General features: G+C 44.0%; 1 protein-coding gene across 1 annotated transcript; it reads right to left on the bottom strand.

Moving 5' to 3' along the window:
* NPM2 (nucleophosmin/nucleoplasmin 2) lies at positions 1-20,244 on the bottom strand. Its single transcript, XM_046656948.1, has 8 exons — positions 20,172-20,244; positions 19,969-20,054; positions 19,712-19,837; positions 2,579-2,672; positions 1,492-1,667; positions 1,291-1,325; positions 374-407; positions 1-264 (listed from the first exon to the last, which is right to left on the bottom strand). The coding sequence occupies exons 1-8, from the start codon at positions 20,227-20,229 to the stop codon at positions 220-222; spliced, it is 654 nt and encodes a 217-aa protein (XP_046512904.1). The 5' UTR covers positions 20,230-20,244; the 3' UTR covers positions 1-219.
* Positions 20,245-21,057: the final 813 nt, after the last annotated feature.

The raw sequence follows: 21,057 nt of genomic DNA on the forward strand, positions 1-21,057 counted from the left end.
TCCTGGCAAAGCAAACTTTATTGAGGCCCTGAGGTCAGGCTCTTCCCTCCAGGTCCTGCTGAACCGGAGAGCTGGGGTGAGGGGTGGCTGTGTTGCCTCCCAACCCCTCCATCACACTCAGACTCAGACGGAAGGTGGGGGGGTGCCCTGGGTCCGCAGCACACCTGAGGAAGCCCACTCGCATGGTGGTCTCACTGCGGCCAGGCCACTCCTGGCTCCTCATTTCCTGGATCCTGGCTTTTTAGGTCTGAGCGTGGCTTTGGCCTATGGAGAGACGGGAGGGCTCCAGTGTCCCACTGCCTCCCTATCCTGGCCCCTTTCCCAAGACTGCCTCCCTCTCCCAGGAAGACCAGCCCTTCTTCTCAGTACTCACCTTTCCCACAGGGCTTTTTTCTTGAAGACCTGGTCTGGAATAGGGGTGGGGTTGGGCAAGGAGCAGGGCGGGTAGGAAAGAGGGAGAGCTCAGCCTGACGCCAGGAGCCGGGCCTTCCTCGCCCCCACCCTGGAAAGCTGGGCCCTGGGTACTTTGGGAAGCAGGGAGCTATGACCTGGAGAAATGGAGGCTGCCGGTTCGCCCCTCCCCCTGTCACCTGCCAGGGACCACTCTGCCTCTTTCTCTTTTGAAATAAGATATTTTTTCTTTGGCTTCCATCTGCTTGCTTTTATTTGTGTATAAGACACAAATATTTCTCATTATAAAATTAATGTTAACACATTGCACAAAATATAGCAAATATAGAAAAGAATTACTTATAATTTTCTTTACCTCCCACCAATATTAACATTTTGGTGCCTTTCCTTACAGGACTTTTTTGTTTGTTTTCTTCTAAAAACATGTGAAATAAAATGAAAATGATTTAATAGCCTATTCTTTTCAATTTTATGAACACTTTCCAGGTTGCTCTGTTCTTCAAAGGCATTATGCAACATTCCATTGAGAAGATGTGACATAGTTCAATCAACTATTATATTGGTAGATATTTAGAATGCTTCCATTTTCACTATTATTTGAATAATCCAGTGGTAAGTTTCTTGCTACATATGATTTTCCCTCTATTTTGGATGGGATTCCTTGAAAGGAATTGCTGAAGTGGAATTAAGTCAGAACATAAGAACAGTTTAATGCTTTTCAAAAAGGCCGTGCCGGCCTACAGTGGCAGCACAGCTGTGTCCCCTTGTACACATACCTGTTTGCACACATGCACATAGGCCAGGTGTACCTACTCTTTTTAGCAGTATACATCTTACCTAAAGGATTTTGGCTAAGTTAATAGAAGGGGAAAGAGTTACCTCACTGCCTCCTCTTCTTTGTCCACTTTTTTTTTCTGGGAACCAAACACAAGCGTTATTGGGAGAGTTCGGGCCAGGCCCAGGGCCAGAGCAGACTCCCGCTGAGCAGCCGGCAGGAGGCAGGGCCTCGGCTCATCCTGCGCCCTCAACTCAGGAAGCCGGGCCCAGGTTTCTGAGGAGCCTGGGAGGGCCTCCCCTCACCTTGGCAACGCTCGTCTGCTTCTGGGGCACCAGCCTCTTGACGTGTTTGACAGGGGTCTCCTCCTCCAGGGACGCGTCACCATTGTCATCGTCATCATCCTCGTCATCATCGTCGTCGTCACCCTCCTCCTCCTCCTCCTCCAGCTCCTCCTCCTCCCAGGATAGGTCTGAAGTGTCTGTGAGAGAGTCACGGCATGAGAAAGAGAGCCGGGCCTCTGAGTGACAGAGCCTCTGCCTGGCTCCTGTTCCACGATCTGTCTCGCTCCAAGAGCGGCCCTGGGGAAGTCTGAGCGCCGAAGGTGAAGGTGTTCACCTGCCCACCTCCTGGAGACCCTTTCTGGTCTCCCTGACAAAGTGGAGGCCAGGGTGGGGGGAGGGCTCTGGGACAGCTCCAGAGGGCTGAGGGTGGGGAAGGAGGGCAGGAAAGTGGCAAGCTGGAGGGAAGTGGCTGAGCGAGAGGAGGAGTCACACTGGGAAGGAGTGGGGGACAAGGTGAGGGAGGGCGGGGTGTGTGAGGGAGGAGGGAGAGAGTGGGGAGGAACCTGAAACAGCAGCTAAGGAATTCAGACCTTGTCCTAAGGGAAGTGGACACTACCAGGGGTTTGGGGCCGGAGACTACCCTCATGAGAGAGGCACAATTGGACAGAGAAGGGGGCCTCCTAAAGGGTATTGGAAGAGTCAACAGCCCAGGGACTTGGTAGGACCCGTTACCGCTGCAGCTGCATGCTTCACAGCACCTACCGTCTTAAGCACACTCTAGTACGAGGCGTTATGTTCCTGCTTTTCCTGAACATCCCATTTATTCCTCATGATTTCTCTTTGAGGATGAAACCAACTATATCCCCACACTCGTGTTATAGGCAACGGGGCTGCGGCATACAGAGGACGTGGCAGGAAGGTAAAGGAGAGCTGGGATGAGGACCTGTGCCTGTGGCCTTCCAGTCCAGGCTACTGGCAACCATGCCGCCTCTGGGGATTTTCCTGAATAATTCAGGAATCCCTCAAGTGTTTGAGTACCTATTATATCCTTGGCCCTGTGCTAAGCACTGTACTTTCCAACGTGTTTCAGGTCCAAGCTTGGACTTACCATAACATTCCTGCCCACTGAGGAACACAGGTCCAGAGCCATTCCGGAGCCGAAAAGTGACTGGAGGAGAAAGCTCCAATCCCATCAGGACAGCCTGCAGGGAGAGGGATATGGGGGCGGGGGCAGGGACAACAGGGTTACTCAGGTCTGGCACCTGGCTGGGGCTGGCCTCCCACAGAGCACTCAGAATTTGTCCCCAAACCCCAACACACTCTCCACACTTCTCTGGACCTCACTGTGCGCTCAGCCCCTGGACCTTCCTGCTGAGCTGCACTCTGTGGGAGAAGGAGGTGAAGCTCATCGTCTCATTCTTGCTAAGATCATAGATGGGCTTCCAGGCTGACGGGCATCTGTTAAATAGAGAAGTCTGCTTCCTACAGACTAAATTGGGTCCCCTGATTTTTATGTTGAACCCTAACCCCCAATGTGATGGTATCTGGAGGTGGGGCCTTGGAGAGGTGATTAGGATGAGAGGAGGCCGTGAAGGTGGGGCTCCCATGATGGGATTAGTGCCCTTATAAGAAGAGACACCAAGAGAGCTTGCTCGCTCGCTCTCCCTGCCAGGTGAGGACACAGAGATGGCAGCCATCTGCAAGCCTGGATGAGGGCCCTCCCCAAAACCTGACCCTGCAGGCATCCTGATCACAGCCTCCAGAGCTGTGGGAAAATAAAGGTCTGTTGTCTGAGCCCCTCGTTTTGTGGTCTTTTGTTATGGCAGCCAAGACACTGACCAGTGGAGAAGCAGAGGCAGAGTTGCCTGTGCACTGCTCTGTCTCATAAAGAACGTGCGAACGTACACATGCAGAAGCCTTAGAGATGGATTAAAGCATGATTTTCAGTGGATAGTATTTATTTTTTTTAGAAAATTTGGCAACTTTGGGAAAGTATAGAGTAACAACCATGGTACTCATATTTCTTGAATTCCTGGTACGTGCCAGGCTCCACTACTAAGCGTTTAACCTGCCTTATCTCATTAAAATGCTCACAATGAGCCCCTGAAGGAGGTGCTATTACTTTACAGAGGAGGAAACTGAGGCTTAGAGAGATTAATTTAGCTTCTGGTCCAGACAGGAAGCAGATAAGCAAAAACTGAAACTCTGCAGCTGCAAACACCTAGAATGGTGGATAAAATGTAATCCAATGTTTTTACCACATGGCTGACTAGTAAGACAGAAAGAGTCATCCCCATGCATCAGAAATGAAGAGTGGCGTGTGCAAGAGCTGCTGCTGCAGCAGCTGAAGGGAACGGACTTGAAAACAGTGTGGGCTTTGGGTTTGAATACTCATGTGTGGCCAGGAGACAAGGCCTTGGGCACAAGAGAGGAGAGCTGTAGTGGAGTCCACTACATGGAGGGGGACCTTCAGAGGGCTGCCCCAGGGAGGGCTGGGGAGAGCAGTGAAGAACCCCTAACTGACAAAGTAGGAAACACGGGATAAAAGAAGTCTGCTGTGCAATTCTAAACCCACAGCCATACCTCTCACTTAGACGAAGTCTGGATTTACTTGGTAGGCACTGACAAGCCAAAAATTCTGTACAAAATCCCAGGCTTGTGACATTCCTGGGGCAAATGGCAGATACAAACACAAAACCACTCTCTTGAGACACCCTCAATTCTTTTCACATAGAATTCTTTCACAAAACCAAACCTGAAGAAGAGCTCACCACCTAAAATTACAAAACATGCAAGAAAGAATCCTGCTAGAGTCAGCAGACAGAAACAAAGTGACTGCAGCCCAGCACAACCTAGAGCCTGGGTTGAGAGAGGAACAATCCAGACAGCTAGGAAATATGTATGATTAAAACCAAATAAATATAGAAGTAGGCAGCAGAAATACAAGAGCAAGATATTATGAAAAATAAAAACAAATGCAACTTCTAGACATGAAAAATATAAGCATTGAAATAAACTGAACAAATGGCTAAAAAGTAGAATAAACCAGCTGATGCAAGAATTAATGAACTGGAATAGTGCTGTGAAGGAATTACCCAGTATGTAGCACAGAGAGCTAGATTAACAAAACAGGAAAGAAGCTGAGACACAGAGGACGGGACAGGAAGATCCAACACGCGTCTAATTGGAGTAAAGGTACCAGAGAAAATGGAGTCAATATTCAAAGCAATAACCAAGAGTTTTCCAGAAATGTTCAAAGACACAGATCCTCATTTCCAGGAAACCTAAGTCCTGAACAAATAAAAATAAACCTACACCTGAGGATACCGTGGTGGAGTGGTGGGTAACAAGAACAAAGAGATCACTTCAAAATAAACCAGAGAGGAAAGACAGCATTTCCAAAAAACGAACAAGAACCAGACAGACTTCAGGTTTCAACAGCAACATCAGAAACTGGAGGAAGAGAACGACATCTTCAAACTTTTGAGGGAAGTTACCTCTCGCTCTAGGAGCACAGCCAAACTGTCATGAAGGAATGAGGATAAAATAATTTCTGGCAAAGTCCAAGCAGGTTTACAACTCCCAGACAGTCTGAGAGATGGTCCAAAAAGATGGGAGTGAAACTGAGAGGGGAGAAGGGGGCACAAGGAGCAGCGTGAGCACACCGAGTGGAAGCAGAGAAACCCTGGCTAGCACAGCTGTAACGTGAGGTCATGCCAGGGACGACGCACGCTGAGCGCGCACAACAAGCCGGAGCAAAAACACTACATGATAACAACTTTGAAGTTAAGCAGCAGGTAACTAGAAAAGCTCCCTGGATTGTTTCGGAGGAATAAAATTAATTTTAGACTTTGATCATGCATAATTGTTAACAAATTAAGGAGAAACAATAAAGATTAGAATGGGATTCTATAGCTTCCAAATCAGCAGAAAAAAGGAGAAAAGAAACGTTAACTAATCTCATAAAAGATATGAAAAGGAGAAAAAAAGGATCAAAAAATAAAAAGCAAGAAAAGCCGAAGTATAAAGTCCACATGACAAGTCAACCCAAGTGCGTCAGCAACCACAGTCAGTACACACAGACTCTGCTGCCGGAGCGGGGAAAACAAAGTCCAACCACATGCTGCTTACAGGACACACACCTACACACGAGAACACGGGACTGTTGAAGCAAGAGATGGAAACACACATACCAGAGGTCTCAGAAGCTCCCAGTTGCTTATCGAACATCCATTCTTCCCTTCTTCCATCAAAACAGCAACCTGATATTATTCAAATATTGTACCCAGCCAAAGACTGTATTCCCCAGTTTCCTTCACAATTAGCTGTGACTGTGTTACTAACGTCTGGATCACTGAGTTGTAAGCAGAATCTCGGGGTGGTACTTGTGTGAATACTCCTTAAAAGGTGGACAAAAAACTGAGAAAAGCCTCCTTGGTCTTCCCTTGCTTCTTCTTTCTTATTACCTTAAATGTGGAAGTGTAGGCTGGAGCTGCAGCAGCCTTCCCGGACCTTAAAGTGATCGTGAGGATGGAGCTCTGCACCAAGGATAGGAGAAAGATAAGAGGAGACTTGGTCTTTGTGACCACTGAGCCTCCTCACCAGCCCTGGACTACCCATCTCTGGACTCCTATGCAAGAGAGAACTAAATCTCAAAGTTGTTTAAGCCCCTGTAGCTGGGTCTCTGCTACTGCAGCCATACATAATTACAATAAAAATGAAGCTAATTGCACTATCTGGTGAGTGACTTTTTTTTTTGGCAAGGAAGATTGGTCCTAAGCTAACATCTGTTGCCAATCTTCCTCTATTTTATGTGGAATGCCGCCAGAGTGGCCTGGCAAGTGGCGCTAGGTCCAGGATCCGAACCCACAAACCCCTGGCCTCCGAAGTAGATTGTAAACCTACCCACTACACTGTGAGGCTGGCCCCTAGTGGGTGACATTGCTAATGGGGGAGGCTATGTATGTGTGGGGCAGATAGGATATGGGAAGTCTCTGTACCTTCCTCTCAGTTTTATTGTAAACCTAAAACTGCTCTAAAAAAACAAGTCCTTAAAAAAATGAAGCTGACTGTATTTGTTAGGATTAGGTTTGGTACCAAGTGGCAGAAGATCCAGTAACAGTGGCTTACACAAGGTAGAAATTTGTTTCTTTGTCACACAAACTAAGTCCAGACATCTGCTGTCAGCTGTAGGTGCACTGCCCCGCAGCACTAGGGACCCAGGCTCTCTGTGCCGTGTTGCTCCCCCATCCTCGACACCTGGCTCCCACCTCGTGGTCAAGGAGGGCTGTTCAGGTTCTAGCCATCACTGTCCACATCCCAGCAGGGAGGCGGAGGGACAAACACGCTCACATGGTCTCTCTTTAAGGACACTTTGTGGATGCTGGAGATACTACTTCTGCTCACAGTCCATTGGCCAGAACGTCGCACCACGCCTAACTCTGAGGGAATATAGTTTTTATTCTCAGTAGCCTGTGGCCAGCTAAAAGTCACGAATTTCATTACTAAAGAATAAAAGAGGGGCCAGCCCCATGGCCAAGTGGTTGAGTTCGCGTGCTCTGCTTTGGCGGCCCAGGGTTTTGCCGGTTCAGATTCTGGGCACGGACATGGCACCACTCATCAGGCCATGCTGAGGCAGCGTCCCACATGCCACAACTAGAAGGACCCACAACTAAAATATATACAACTATGTACTGGGGGGCTTTGGGGAGAAAAATAAAGTCTTTAAAAAAAAAAAAAGAAGAAAATAATGTGGATTTTAAGGGACAACTAGGAAACAAATTAATATCAGATGATATAGGCTTTAAGTCAAAAAATACTTTAGGGATAAAGAAGGTCACCACACAGTGATAAAAAGTTAGTTTACAAGGAAGAAATTCTGTAAATTACGTGCACCAACAACATAGTCTAAACATACATTAAACTAGAGCTACGGTAATCAAGACAGTGTGGTATTGAAGAGACAGACACATGGATCAGTGGAACAGAAGGCCAAGAAATAGGCCCGCACAAATATGTGCAGCTGATTTTTGACAAAGGTGCAAAATTGGTTAAACGGAGAAAGGACGGCTTTTCCAACAAGTGGTGCCGCAGCCGTGGAGGCCCACAGGCAAAGAAGCGGACCTTGACCTAAGCCTCGTGCTCACACAACCATTAACCCAAAATGGATCATGGACTGAAACGTAAGACAGAAAACTATAAGACTTCGGGACAAAAAACATAGAAAATCTACATGATCTCGGACTGGACCGAGAGTTCTTAGACTTACCACCAAAAGTCATAAAAGGGAAAATTAATAAGACTAAAAACTTTTGTTCTGTAAAAGCTCATGTGAAGAAGATGAAAAGACAAGTTATAGACTGGGGAGAAAATATTTGCAAATATTTGACAAAAGACTAGTATCTAGAATATACCAAGAATTAGCAAACTCAACAGTAATAAAACAATCCAATTAGAAAATGGGCAAAAGACATGAACAGACATTTTGCTGAATATACAGACGGCAAGTGAACACATGAAAAAATGCTCAACATCATTAGCCGTTAGGAAAATGCAAATTAAAAGCACAATGAGATATCACCACACACACACTATAACTAGTGACAATATGAAATGTCAGCGAGAAGGCAGAGAAACCCAATCACCGCTGCCTTGCTGGTGGAAATGTAAAATGGGGCAGCCACTTTAGAAAACAGTTTGGCAGTTTACGAAACTAAACATGCAACCACCATATGACCCAGCAATTGCACTCCTGGGCGTTTATCCCAGAGAAATGAAAACTTGTGCTTACACAAAAACCTTTACACAAATGTTCATAGCAGCTTTATTCAAAAGAGCTCCAGGGGCCGGCCGGCCCTGTGGCTGAGTGGTTAAGTTCGAGCGCTCCGCTGCAGGTGGCCCAGGGTTTCGTGGGTTCCACTCCTGGGCGAGGACATGGCACCACTCACCGAGCCATGCTGAGGCGGCGTCCCACATGCCACAACTAGAAGGACCCACAACTAAGAATACACAACTATGTACCTGGGGGCTTTGGGGAGAAAAAGGAAAAAAATTAAAATCTTAAAAAAAAACAAAGAAAAAAAAGAGCTCCAAACTGGAATCAGCCCAGTTTTCCCACAGATGAATGGCTGAACTATGGTACATCTATACCATGGAATTCTATTCAGCAATAAAAAGAATACACACAACTCGGATGAATCTTCAGGGAATTATGCTGAGTGAAAAAAAAGCCAGTTCCAAAAAAGGTACATACATATGATTCTAATTCTATGACCAAATTTTAGAATTGGAGGACAGATTGGTGGTTGCCAGGGGTTAGGGGTCGGGGAGGGAGGTGGGTGTTGTTATAAAAGAGCGACAGAGGTATCTCTGTGTTGTTTGAAGTGTTCAGTATCTTTGTTGTGATGGTGGATATATGAATTTAGGTGATAAACTGTATAGAACAAGATTCCTGGGTTGTATCAATGATAATATCCTGGTTTTGCTACTACAGTTTTGCAAAATGTTACCATTGGGGAAAACTGGGCAAAACGTACAGGGATCTCCCTTTATTATTTCTTACAGCTGCATGTGAATCTACAACTATCTTTTAAAAATTCAGTTAAAAAATAAACATACATAAAGCAAACAATAAAATTATAAGAAGAATTCACTGACAATCCACAATCATAATAGGAAATTTTAACACACTTCTTTTGGTAATTGATAGATCAAGGAGACAAAAAATATATAGGTTTGAACACAATAAGCTTAATTTAAAGGACACACATAGGGGTTGGCCCCATGGCCAAGTGGTTAAGTTTGTGGGCTCAGCTTGGGTGGCCCAGGGTTTCGCTGGTTTGGATCCTGGGTGCGGACATGGCACCGCTCGTCAGGCCATGCTGAGGCGGCAACCCACATAGCACAACCAGAGGCACTCACAACTAGAATCTACAACTATGTACTGGGGCTTTGGGGAGAAGAATAAAAAAAAAAAAGGACACACATAGACTTCTATAATACTACCATGTAATAGTCCACAAATCAAGTCTCACAAAACACCAAAAAATTGATTACATATATGGATCACATTTTCTGTTGTAATTACACTATGAAAAAGAGTGATAAGCCAAGTCACCCATACCTTTGTGAATTAAAAAATTCTAAGTAAGTCATACATCAAATAAATCATAGTAGAAATTAGAAAATATTGAAAATGAAATAAAGTGAAAATACCACAAAACACAAATTGAGGGATGCAACTAAAAACATCCTTAGAGGGAAATTTATAGTATTCAACATAAATAAATGAAACTTACTTGGAAAAAATAATCTAGAACATGAATGGGCTAACGATCTAACTCAGGCAGTAAGAAAAAGGGGGAAAAAAGTAGAAAATATCAGATTAACCAGAGAAATTAATAAAACAGAAAATATGGAAATGGAAAATATCAATGAAACCAAAAGTTGGTTTCTGAAAAGAAAAAAAAAATAGACTAAACTCCAGTGATTGAAATGAAGGGAGGAAGAAAGGAAAGATGATATGCTACTGGGAATTTAAAGTAGAGGGATATAATAACAGATATAGTCATGATGTAAAATATTATCAGCAAGTAGCACAACACAATATTTAGAAAAATATCAATGATCAAAGTTGACTCAGAGAAGACATTTGGTTGAGGCCAAGAAAGTAAGAGGGACTGAATATGCCTTCCAACTTGAAATAATTAAGAAACAATGGCTCTCAAGGCCATCTCAAGGAGATGAGGTATAGCTCAAGAGTCAACAGTGGAGACAAAAAACAGCATCATGAGAAAGACTTAATCCAAAAGAAGGACAGAAAAGAGGGAGAAAGGAACACAGAGGGACAAATGAGAAAACAAATAGCAAGATGACAGATTTAAACCCAATTTGTTGATAATTACATTAAATACTAATGGTCCAAATACTCTAATTAAAAGGCAAGAGGTTATCAGATTGGATAAAAAAGGAAGACTCGATTATATGCTGTCTAAAAGAAACCCACTTTATATATAAAGATCAGGGGTTAAAAGTAAAAGGATAAAATAAAAAACAGGAAAAATATACCACACAAACAGTCATCAAAAGAGAGCTGGATTGACTATATTCATCAGACTAAGCAGACTTCAGAATATTTACCAAGGATAAAGAGGAACACTTCATAATGATAAAGGGATCAATTAATCAAGAGAATACAGAAATTCTAGAAGTGTACGCATCTAGAAAAAGGGCTTCAAAATACATGAAGTAAAAACTGATAATTAAAAGAACTAGGAAAAGCCACAATTATTGTTAAAGACTTCAACATTCCTCTCTCAGTAACTAATCAATCGAGTAGACAGAAAACGAATACGGACATAGAATACTCAAACAAAACTACCACCCAACTTGATATAATTGACATTTATAGAGCAATACACCCAACAACAGGAGAACACACGTTTTTTATGCAGAAACAAAATATTCACCAAGACAGAACATATTATGGGTCATAAAACAGGTCACAACACAGTTTAGACTGAAATCATATAGAGCATGTTCTCAGACCACAATGGACTTACTAGAAAGCAGTTAAAGAAAGAATCTTAGAAAATCCCTAATTATTTAGAAATTTAAAAACACACATAATTCTGAATACCCCATGGACTGAAGAAAATTATAAAATAATTTGAACTGAATGAAAATGAAAACAGTATTTATCAAAATTTTTGGATAAGGTTAGAAAGGTGCTTAGAAAGAAATCATAGCATGAAATGCTTGCATCAGAAAAAGAACAAAGGTCTAAAAAATCCCAATCATATAAGATTCTGCCTTAAACTAGAAAAAGGGAAAATTAAAACCAAAATAAATAGAAGAAAGAAAATAAAGAACAGACATCAATAAAATACAAAAGTGGGTAACCAACAGAGAAAACTAAATGAGACCAAAAGGAACCAAAAGCTGCTTCTTGAAAAGACTGACAAAACTATTAAACTTCTAGTGAGACTGAGCAAAGGAAAAAGGAGAGAAGACACAAATCAACGATATCAGGAAGAAAAGAGCAGACTTCAATACAGATAATACCGAAAAGGAACAGGGAATGTTCTGAATAACTTTGTGCCAATAAATTTGACAATTTAGATGAAATGGAAAAACTCCTTGAAAATCACAAAGCTCTCTCAAGAAAAGAGAAATAACCCAAATAGTCTTATATCCATTAAAAAAATTTAACTTGTAGTTAACCAGATTGCTCACAGATGAATTCTACCAAAACATTTAAAAAAACACCAAATTTACATGAACTCTTACAGAAAACAGAAAAGGAGAGAACACCTTCTTTCTCATTTTATGAGGCCAGCATTCCCCTGATACTAAAAACCAGACAAAAATGTGACAAGAAAACTATAGACCAATATTGCTTATAAACATCATGATCAAATGGGGCTTATCCAAAAACGCACAGTGAGATTAAAATCTGAAAGGCCAATGAATGTTATTTGCCAGGTAACAGAATAAAGGAGAAAAAAAAAGTTACCTCAATAGAGGCAGAAAATAATTCTTTGACAAAATACAACACCCACTCATAATATATCTCAGCATATTAGAAACAGAAGGGAACATCCTCAACCTAATATAGGGCATCTACAAAAATCCTTCATCTGTCTTAAGAGTAAAAGACTGAATACTTTTCCTCTGGAAAAAGGCAAGAATAGTCCTGCTCTTACCACTTTTACTCGACACTGTACATGAGGTCCTAGTAAGTGAAGTTGGACAAGAAAAAGAAATGCAAGGCATACAGATTAAAAACCCGAAGAAGTTAAATTGACTTTATTCACAGATGACATGCATAAATACACAGCAAATTATAAGGAATCGACAAAAAGTTGCTAGCACTAATATTCAAATTTAGCAAGGTCAGCTAATATAAAAAACAATTATATAACTATATACAGGCATACTTCGGAAATATTGTGGATTCAGTTCCAGACCACTGCAATGACGTGAATATCACAATAAAGTGAGTCACATGAAGTTTTTGGTTTCCCTGTGCAGATAAAAATTACGTTTCTACTGTACTGTAGTCTATTAAGTGCACAATCGCATTATGTCTAAAAAAACAATGTATGTGCTTTAATTAAAAATATTTTACTGCTAAAAAATGCTAACCGCCATGTGAGCCTTCAGTGAGTCATAATCTTTGCTGGTGGAGGGGCTCGCCCTGCTGCTGGCGCAGCTGACTGACCAGGGTGGTGGTCGCCAAAGGTGGGGGTGGCTGCGGTAACAAGACAACACAACAATGAAGTTTGCCGCAGCGATTGCCTCTTCCCTTCAGGAACGGTTTCTCTGTAGCATGTGATGCTGTTTGACAGCACGTTACCCACAGTAGGACTTCCTTCAAAATGGGAGTCAGTCCTCTCAAACACTGCTGCGGCTTTGTCAACTAAGATTAGGTCATATTCTAAAGGCTTTGTCGTCATTTCAACAATCTTCACGGCATCTTCACCAGGAGTAGATTCCATCTCAAGAAGCCACTTTCTTTGCTCATCATTAAGAAGCAACTCCTCGTCCGTTAAAGGTTTATCATGAGATTGCCGCAATTCCGTCCCATCTTCAGGCTCCACTTCTAATCCTAGTTCTCTTGCTCTTTCCAGCGCATCTGCAGTTACTTCCTCCACTGAAGCCTTGCACCCTCAAAGTCACCCACGAGGGTTGGAATCAACTTCTTTCAAACTCCTGTTAATGTTGATGTTTTGACCTCTTCCCATGAATCATGAATGTTCTTGATGGCATCTGGAGCAGTGAATCCTTTCCAGAAGGCTTTCAATTTATTTTTCCCAGATCCATCAGAGGAATCACTACCTATGGCAGCTATAGCCTTAAAAATGCATATCTTAAACGGGTAGACTTGAAGGTCCAAATTGCTCCTTGATCCGCGGGCTGCAGAACGGATGCCGTGCTAGCAGGCATGAAAACAACGTGAATCTCATTCTGCACCTCCACCAGAGCTCTTGGGTGCTTTGTCAACGAGCAGTAATATTTTGAAAGGAACCTTTTTTCTGAGCAGTAGGTCTCAACAGTGGGCTTAACATGTTCAGTAAACCATATTGTAAACAAATGTGCTGTCATCCAGGCTTTGTTGTGCCATTTACAGGGCACAGAATAGATTTAGCATAATTTTTATGGGTTCTAGGATTTTCAGAATGGTGAATGAACACTGGCTTCAACTAATGTCACCAGCTGCATTAGCCCCTAACAAGAGAGTCAGCCTGTCCTTTGAAGCTTTGAAGCCAGGCGTTGACTTCCCCCTAGCTATGCAAGTCCTAGATGGCATCTTCTTCCATCATAAGGCTGTTTCGTCTACACGGAAAATCTGTTGTTCGGTGCAGTCACCTTCATTAATGATCTCAGCTGGATCTTCTGGATAACCTGCTGCAGCTTCTCCATCAGCACCTGCTGCTTCCCCTTCCACTTTTATATTACGGAACGGGCTTCTTTCCTTAAACCTCATGAACCGACCTCTGCCAGCTTCAAACTTCTCTTCTGCAGCTCCCTCTTCTCTCTCAGCCTTCACAGAATTGAAGAGAGTTAGGGCCTTTCTCTGGATTAGGTTTTGGCTTAAGGGAATGTTGTGGCTGGTTTGATCTTCCATCCAGACCACTAAAACTTTCTCCATATCAGCAACACGGTTGTTTTGCTTTCTCATCCTTCATGTGTTCACTGGAGTAGCACTTTTAATTTCCTTCAAGAATCTTTCCTTTAAAAAATTCACAACTTGGCTGACTGGTGCAAGAAGCTGAGCTTTCGGCCCATCTCAGCTTTCGACATGCCTTCCTAAACTGAATTGTTTCTAGCTTTTGATTTAAAGTGAAAGACATGCCACTCTTCCTTTCACTTGGACACTTAGAGGTCATTGTAGGGTTATCAATTGACCTCATTTCAATATTGTGTCTGAGGGAATAGGGAGGCCTGAGGAGAGGGAGAGAGACAGGGCAACAGCCGGTCAGTGGAGCAGTCAGAACACACACAACATTTATCGATTAAGTTCCACTCTTACATGTGTGTGATTCATGGCTCCCCAAAACAATTACAATAGCAACACCAAAGATCAGTGATCACAGATGATCATAACAAATATAATAAAAATGAAAAAGTTTGAAATATTTTGAGAACTACCAAAATGTGACACAGAGACATAAAGTGAGCAAATGCTGTTGGAAAATGGCACCGATAAACTCATTGGACGCAGGGTTGCCACAAACCTTCAATTTGTAAAAAACGCAAAAGCATTTACAATAGCTAAAAGATAGAAACAGTCCAAATGGCCATCAACTGCTGAACAGATCGATGAAATGCGGTCCATCCATACAACGGAACATGATCCGGCAATAGGAAGGAAATACCAATACATGCAACGACATGGGTCAACCTGGAAAACGTCATGCCGAGTGAAAGAGGCCAGTCACAAAAGACTACATATTTTATGAGTCCATTTATATGATTTGCCAGAATAGGCACATCTATAGAGACAGAAAGGGCTGGGGGTGAGTGGGTGTGGCCAATGGGAAGTGACTGCTCGAAGGCATGGAGTTTCTTTTGGGGGTGATAAAAATATTCTAAACTTAGACTGTGATGGTCGCATAACTCTGAATTTACTAAAAACCACTGAACTATACTTTAACGGGTGAAGCACACTGTATGTGAATTACCTTTCACTAAATTTTTTTTTAATTTTATTGTTTTGAGGAAGATTAGCCCTGAGCTAACATCTGCTGCCAATCCTCCTCTTTTTGCTGAGGAAGGCTGGCCCTGCACTAACATCCGTGACCATCTTCCTCTACTTTATATGTGGGATGCCCGCCACAGCATGGCTTGACAAGCAGTACATTGGTTCGCATCCGGGATCTGAACCAGCGAACCCAGGGCCGCTGAAGTGCAGCATGTGAACTTAACTGCTGCGCCACCGGGTTGGCCCCCCCACTAAATATGTTAATACCATTTTCAATACCACCCCAAATCATGACATAAGTACGGGTAAACTTTACCAAGTATGTAGGTGACCAGTACCCTGAAAACTCCAAAACATTTCTGGGAAAAGCTAAAGACCTAAACAAATGGAGAAACATATCATATTCAGTTTCTGATGACTCAGAATTGTTACAATGCCAATTCCCCCCAAACTAATCTATAGATTCATTACAATCTTAACCAAAACTCCAGCAGACTGGTTTTTAAAGAAAGCCAATTCTGAAATTTATATGGAAATGCTAAGGACTTAGAACTGCCAACAGAATTTTGGAAAAAAATAACAAAATTGGAGGATTTGCATTATCTAATTTTAAGACTTACTATACAATAATCAATCAGTCTATTATTGGAATAAGGGTAAACAAATCAATGAAACAGAAGACTGTATAGAAATATATGCACACATATATGGTTAATTGACTTTTGGCAAATGCCAAGGTCATTGTATGGTGAAAGGACAGTCTTTTCAGAAATGGTGTTGGAGCACTGGGTATCAATGTGGAAAAAAATGCTCTTCCACTCTTACTTCATATTATACAAGAAAATTATCTTGAAATCAATCATCGACTTAAATATAAGAGCTAAAATAGCATTTCTAGAAGAAAACCTTAGTGACTTTAGTTTAGGCAATAATTTCTTAGGACACCAAAAGAATGAACCGTAAGAGAAAAAATGTCAAATTGAACTTTATCAAAATTAAAAACTTGTGCTCTTCAAAAAACACTATTATGAAAACGCAAAGGCAAGGCACGCACTAGGAGAAAATGTTTGAAATAAATATTTTTGATAAAGAACTTGTATTCAAAATATATAAAGAACTCCTACAACTCAGGAATAATAATTCAATTTAAAAATGAGTAAAACATCTAAACAGGCATTTTGAAAAAGAAGATATGCAAACGACCAAAAAACAAATAAGAAGATAGTCAACATCACCAATCGTCAAGAAAAAATAAATAAAAACCATAATGAGATGCCACTATATAGGTACTAGAATGGCTACAATTAAGAAGATTGGCAAGGCCAAGTATTGGTGAGGATGGGGAGCAACCGGAATTCTCATACGTTGCTGGTAGGAATGCAAATGGTACAGCAATTTGGAAACCAGTGTGACAGCTTTGTATCAAGTTTACCACATGCTGACTATGTGATCCAGCAATTCCACTCCCAGGTATTTACTCAAGAGAAGTGAAAACATATGTCCATAAAAATACTTACACTCCAATGTTCACAGCAGCTCTATATTCATAATAGTCTGAAACTGGAAACTAACCAAATGTCCATTAATAGGTGAATGAACAAATATACATATATTTGCAGAATGGGGGTGAAAAAAGCCAGGCAGAAGAGACTATGTATTGTATGATCCCATTCAAATGAAATTATAGAAAAGGCAAAACTACCGCGACAGAAAGTAGATCAATGGTTGCCAGAGGCAGTGGTAGGTGGAAGGGACTGACTGCAGAGGCATGAGGAAGTTTTGGGGGGGGCGATGGAAATTTCCTCTACCTTGACTGTGGTGACCGTTAGACAATTATACACATTTGTCAAATGCATCAAGTTCAACACTTAAGATGGATGAATCTTATTGCATATAAATTATATCTCAAAAAAGCTGATGGAAAAACTGACTCAGAAATAGAAACGTGAGTACATTTCTAACTATTAAATAAATCACAATAGTTTAAAATCAAACCAGCCCCACATAGCTCATTCACTTCTTTACTCACTCATCCATTATATACTGAGTTCCCACAGCACACTAGGCACCATTGTACAGGCAGTACGGATCATGCAGCAAGCAAAATAGGCAAAGTCCTTGCTGTCTCGGGGCTTATATTCTGGTTGGGGAGAAAGACAATGCAGAAATGAAAACAAATGTCCGTGATGGGTCCTACTGGGGAAAAAGTGATTACACGAGGAGTAGGAAGAGGGGACGCGGTTTGTGGTCAGGGAACACCTCTTCAATGAGACGACACTGGAACAAAGACTGGCTTGAAGTGGTGGGCAAGAGTGTCCCTGGCATGAGGAAGGGTAAATGCAAAGACTGCGAGGAGGCAGTACGTTTGGAGTTTTCAAGGTACAGTCAAGGAAGCCATTGTGGTTGGAGCAGCGTTAGGGAGGAGAGAGTAGCAAAGGCTGAGGTCAGAGACTTTGCCGAGGGCCAGAACATAAAGGATCTTGGATCTCATTCTAAATGAAACGGGAAGTCAGTGACCTAAGTGTCCTGGCAGAGAAGCAACATGATCTGAATTGCGTTTAAAAGGATCTTTCTGGCAGCTGTGTATGGAATAGACCAGAGGTCAGGAAACTTTTTCTGTAAAGGGCCAGATGGTAAATATTTTAGGCTTGTAAAACATGTGGTCTCTGTGGAAACTACTCAGCTCTGCCGTTACTGAGGGAAAGCAGCCGTGGATAATAAGTAAATGAGGGAGTGCGGCTGTGTTTCAGTAAAACTTTATTTACAAAAACGGCCAGTGCACTGGATTTTATCCTGTGGTTCACCACCCCTGGAATAGACTATAGGGGACCAAGGGTGAAGGCAGGTAAACGGATTAGGAGGCCCTGCAATAAAACTGAGCAAGGGCTGATGGTTGCCCAGACCAGGGTGGAGCAGGGCGGTGGTGACATGTGGTCAGACTGCGGTATATTGTTAAGGTAGAGCCAAAAGGATTTGCTGGTGGATCAGATATGCGGTGTTAGAGAAAGAGGTTTTTGTCTTGACTAATGGAAGAGTAGCAATTTACCGGGAGAAGATGAGGTTTGGCTGTGGGGGAGGAGGTTATAGATAAAAATCAAGAATTTGAATTTAGACATGTAAAGTTTAGAATGCCTGTTAGATATCTATTAAATATACTGAGTTGGACAGAGGGTCTGGAGCACAGAGAGGTTGGGTTTACAGAAATAAATTTCAGAGTTTTCATTTGTACAGATGATCTTTAAAACTATGGGAATGGATGGCATCTAGGGAGATCTCATAGGAAAAACAATAGGTTTGAGGGCAGTTTTACAGATCAGTCTCTCAAGATCTTCAAAGACAGATAATCCTAGTCTTCTATTCATTGTTCTACCACACAGAAGGGGGGAATACTCCATCCCTCAGTTCCTTAGGACACTATGCCTTGAGACCGAAATAAGGAATTTATAGACCAACCTCACTTATAAGTTGATAAAGAGTCTTATATTTAACAAAGCACATCTAGAAGTTTACAATATGATCAAGTAGTGTTTATCCCAGGAATGCAAAGTTGGTTGAATATTATTGTATTAATATCACTTACCACATTAATAGATTAAAGAACCCATGATTGTATGACTAGAAAAGCATTTGATAACCACTCATGATTTTTAAAAAGAAGAAAACCTGGGGCTGGCCCCGTGGCCGAGTGGTTAAGTTCGCGTGCTCCGCTGCAGGCGGCCCAGTGTTTTGTTGGTTCGAATCCTGTTTTGTTGGTTTGAATCCTGGGCACGGACATGGCACTGCTCATCAAACCACGCTGAGGCAGAGTCCCACAGGCCACAACTAGATGGACCCACAACAAAGAATATACAACTATGTACCTGGGGTCTTTGGGGAGAAAAAGGGAAAAAAAATAAAATCTTTAAAAAAAAAAAAAGAAGAAAGCCTACATTTTCAAAGTAGAGTAAGATTAGATAGAGACTTCCTTAATCTGACAAAGGGTGTCTACCAAATGCTTCATACTTAACGGAGAGATATTCCTTTAAAAGCAGTGAGGAATGAAAGAAGGATATCTACCATTACCATTTATCCAATATTCTACTGCAGGACCTAGCCAGTGTAATAGGAGTCAAAAAAAAAAAAAAAAAAAGGACTCGAAGACTGCCATTATTCACAAACAAAAATGACTTGCATTAAAAACTCAAGATAAATTATTAGAAATAAGAGAATTTCTGGATCTACAATCTGGATCCACAATCAATATCATTAACAGCGTCCTGTCATCAGCAGCAAACAGTTTAAAAATGTGATTTTGAAGAGAGGTTATTTAGCTTGACCAAGGTTACACAGCTGGTGAAGGGTGGGCGGGGCTGGAGCCCGGCTGTCTGCAGCCGGAGCCTGGGCTTTCAGTGCCGGCTCGACCGGCTCTCCAGCACCGCTGCGCGTCTGCAGGGAACTACGCCCTGTCTGTGTGCATCCCACCCAGGGGCGAGGGCAGAGGAGGGCTTCCCGGGGCCAGGGCACGCAGTGTTCCCAGGCCTGCAGGGCAAGGCTCACCATGGGTAGGACCGAGGCCTGCAGCGAGGCAATGGTGACAGGCTTTGTCTTCTTGTCCTCCCGGCCTGCTGGGGGCAGGACCTCCACGAGGTTCATCTCCTCCTTGGCATTCTCCCCCAGGCAAACCTGAGGGGTTGAAAGCAGGCGGGGCACCTCAGCACCTGAGGGCAGAGGAGGGGACCCTGCTCCACCTGCTCCTCTGTAGCTGTCCAAGGCCCCCCTGCGCCATCCTTCCTCCCGTCCTGGGGGACACCCACCGTACTAAGCGACAGCCTACAGTCCTGCTTCCCCTCCCTCTGGGGTTTGAAGGTCCAAGTCCTCTTCTCCTGGTTTAGCTCACAGCCTGTGAAGGGAGGGGGCGGGCCGGCTCGCGGGAGCTCCGCTTGTCTCCCCTGCAGCCCTGACCCCGGGGGCGCCCCGCCAGCGCCCGAGTGCCTCGAGACCGCCCCGTCTCACTCACCCCACAGCAGGGCTGTGGCCGCCTTTTCGGGCGCGCTGCTGGCGCTGCTGCGGTTCATGGCGCCGGGCGGGGGGCGCGGGCCGGGCCGCTGCGAAGCGGGGGCGCCCGCCGTCAGGGGGGTCCGCCCTGCCCCCCGCCGCCGCCCGGTCCCGGTCCCGGTCCCGGTCCCCGCCGCCCGCCTCCGCCCCCCGGACCTCTTCGCCCGCCGCCCGCCGGCTCGAGCCGCTGGGCCCGGGGCTGGTCCCAAACCCCCGGCGGGCGGGGACCGGACCGTGCTGGAAGGGAGGACGATGCCTACATCGCCCGGAGCTGTAAGGCTGCTGAGATGCCCGGCGGCCCCGCTGGTCCTGCCCGCACCCTGCGGAGAGCGCTGGGCTGCGCCTGTCCTGGTCCCAGTCCCACTTGTCCCCGGGGACCAGTCCCTCTCGCGACTCCTCCCCCCTCACCGCCCCTACTCCGTGGGCGCCCGTCACGCCGTGGACCCTCCTCGGAGCGCTTCCTCTCAGGCTCCCTCACTCGGGCCTCCTCCGACCTCACCTGAGGGCCCGCCGGCCCCAGGAGGCTGTTAATGAAGCCCGGGAAGGGGGAACCAGAGGTGCCTAATCAGCCTTAAAGAAAAAGGCCCTTCCCTCCCCTTTCTTCCATTCTTTCCTCCTCTTTGCGCCTCAGAAGCACCTGGAAGGCTTGTTAAAACACACGATGCTAGGTCCACCTCCATAGTTTCCGACTGAGAAGGTCTTGGTGGGGCCAAGAGAATTTGCCTAACAGGTTCCCAGGTGAGGTTGATGCTGCTGGTCCAGGACCACACGGCCAGAAGCACTGTCGTGGCCAAGGGGATTTACTGAGGCCCGCTGCCTGAGACCCGCCAGCTTAGAGATGCTCTACT

This window comes from Equus quagga, chromosome 3, assembly GCF_021613505.1.
Source record: "Equus quagga isolate Etosha38 chromosome 3, UCLA_HA_Equagga_1.0, whole genome shotgun sequence".
In the NCBI taxonomy this organism is placed as follows: Eukaryota; Metazoa; Chordata; class Mammalia; order Perissodactyla; family Equidae; genus Equus; species Equus quagga.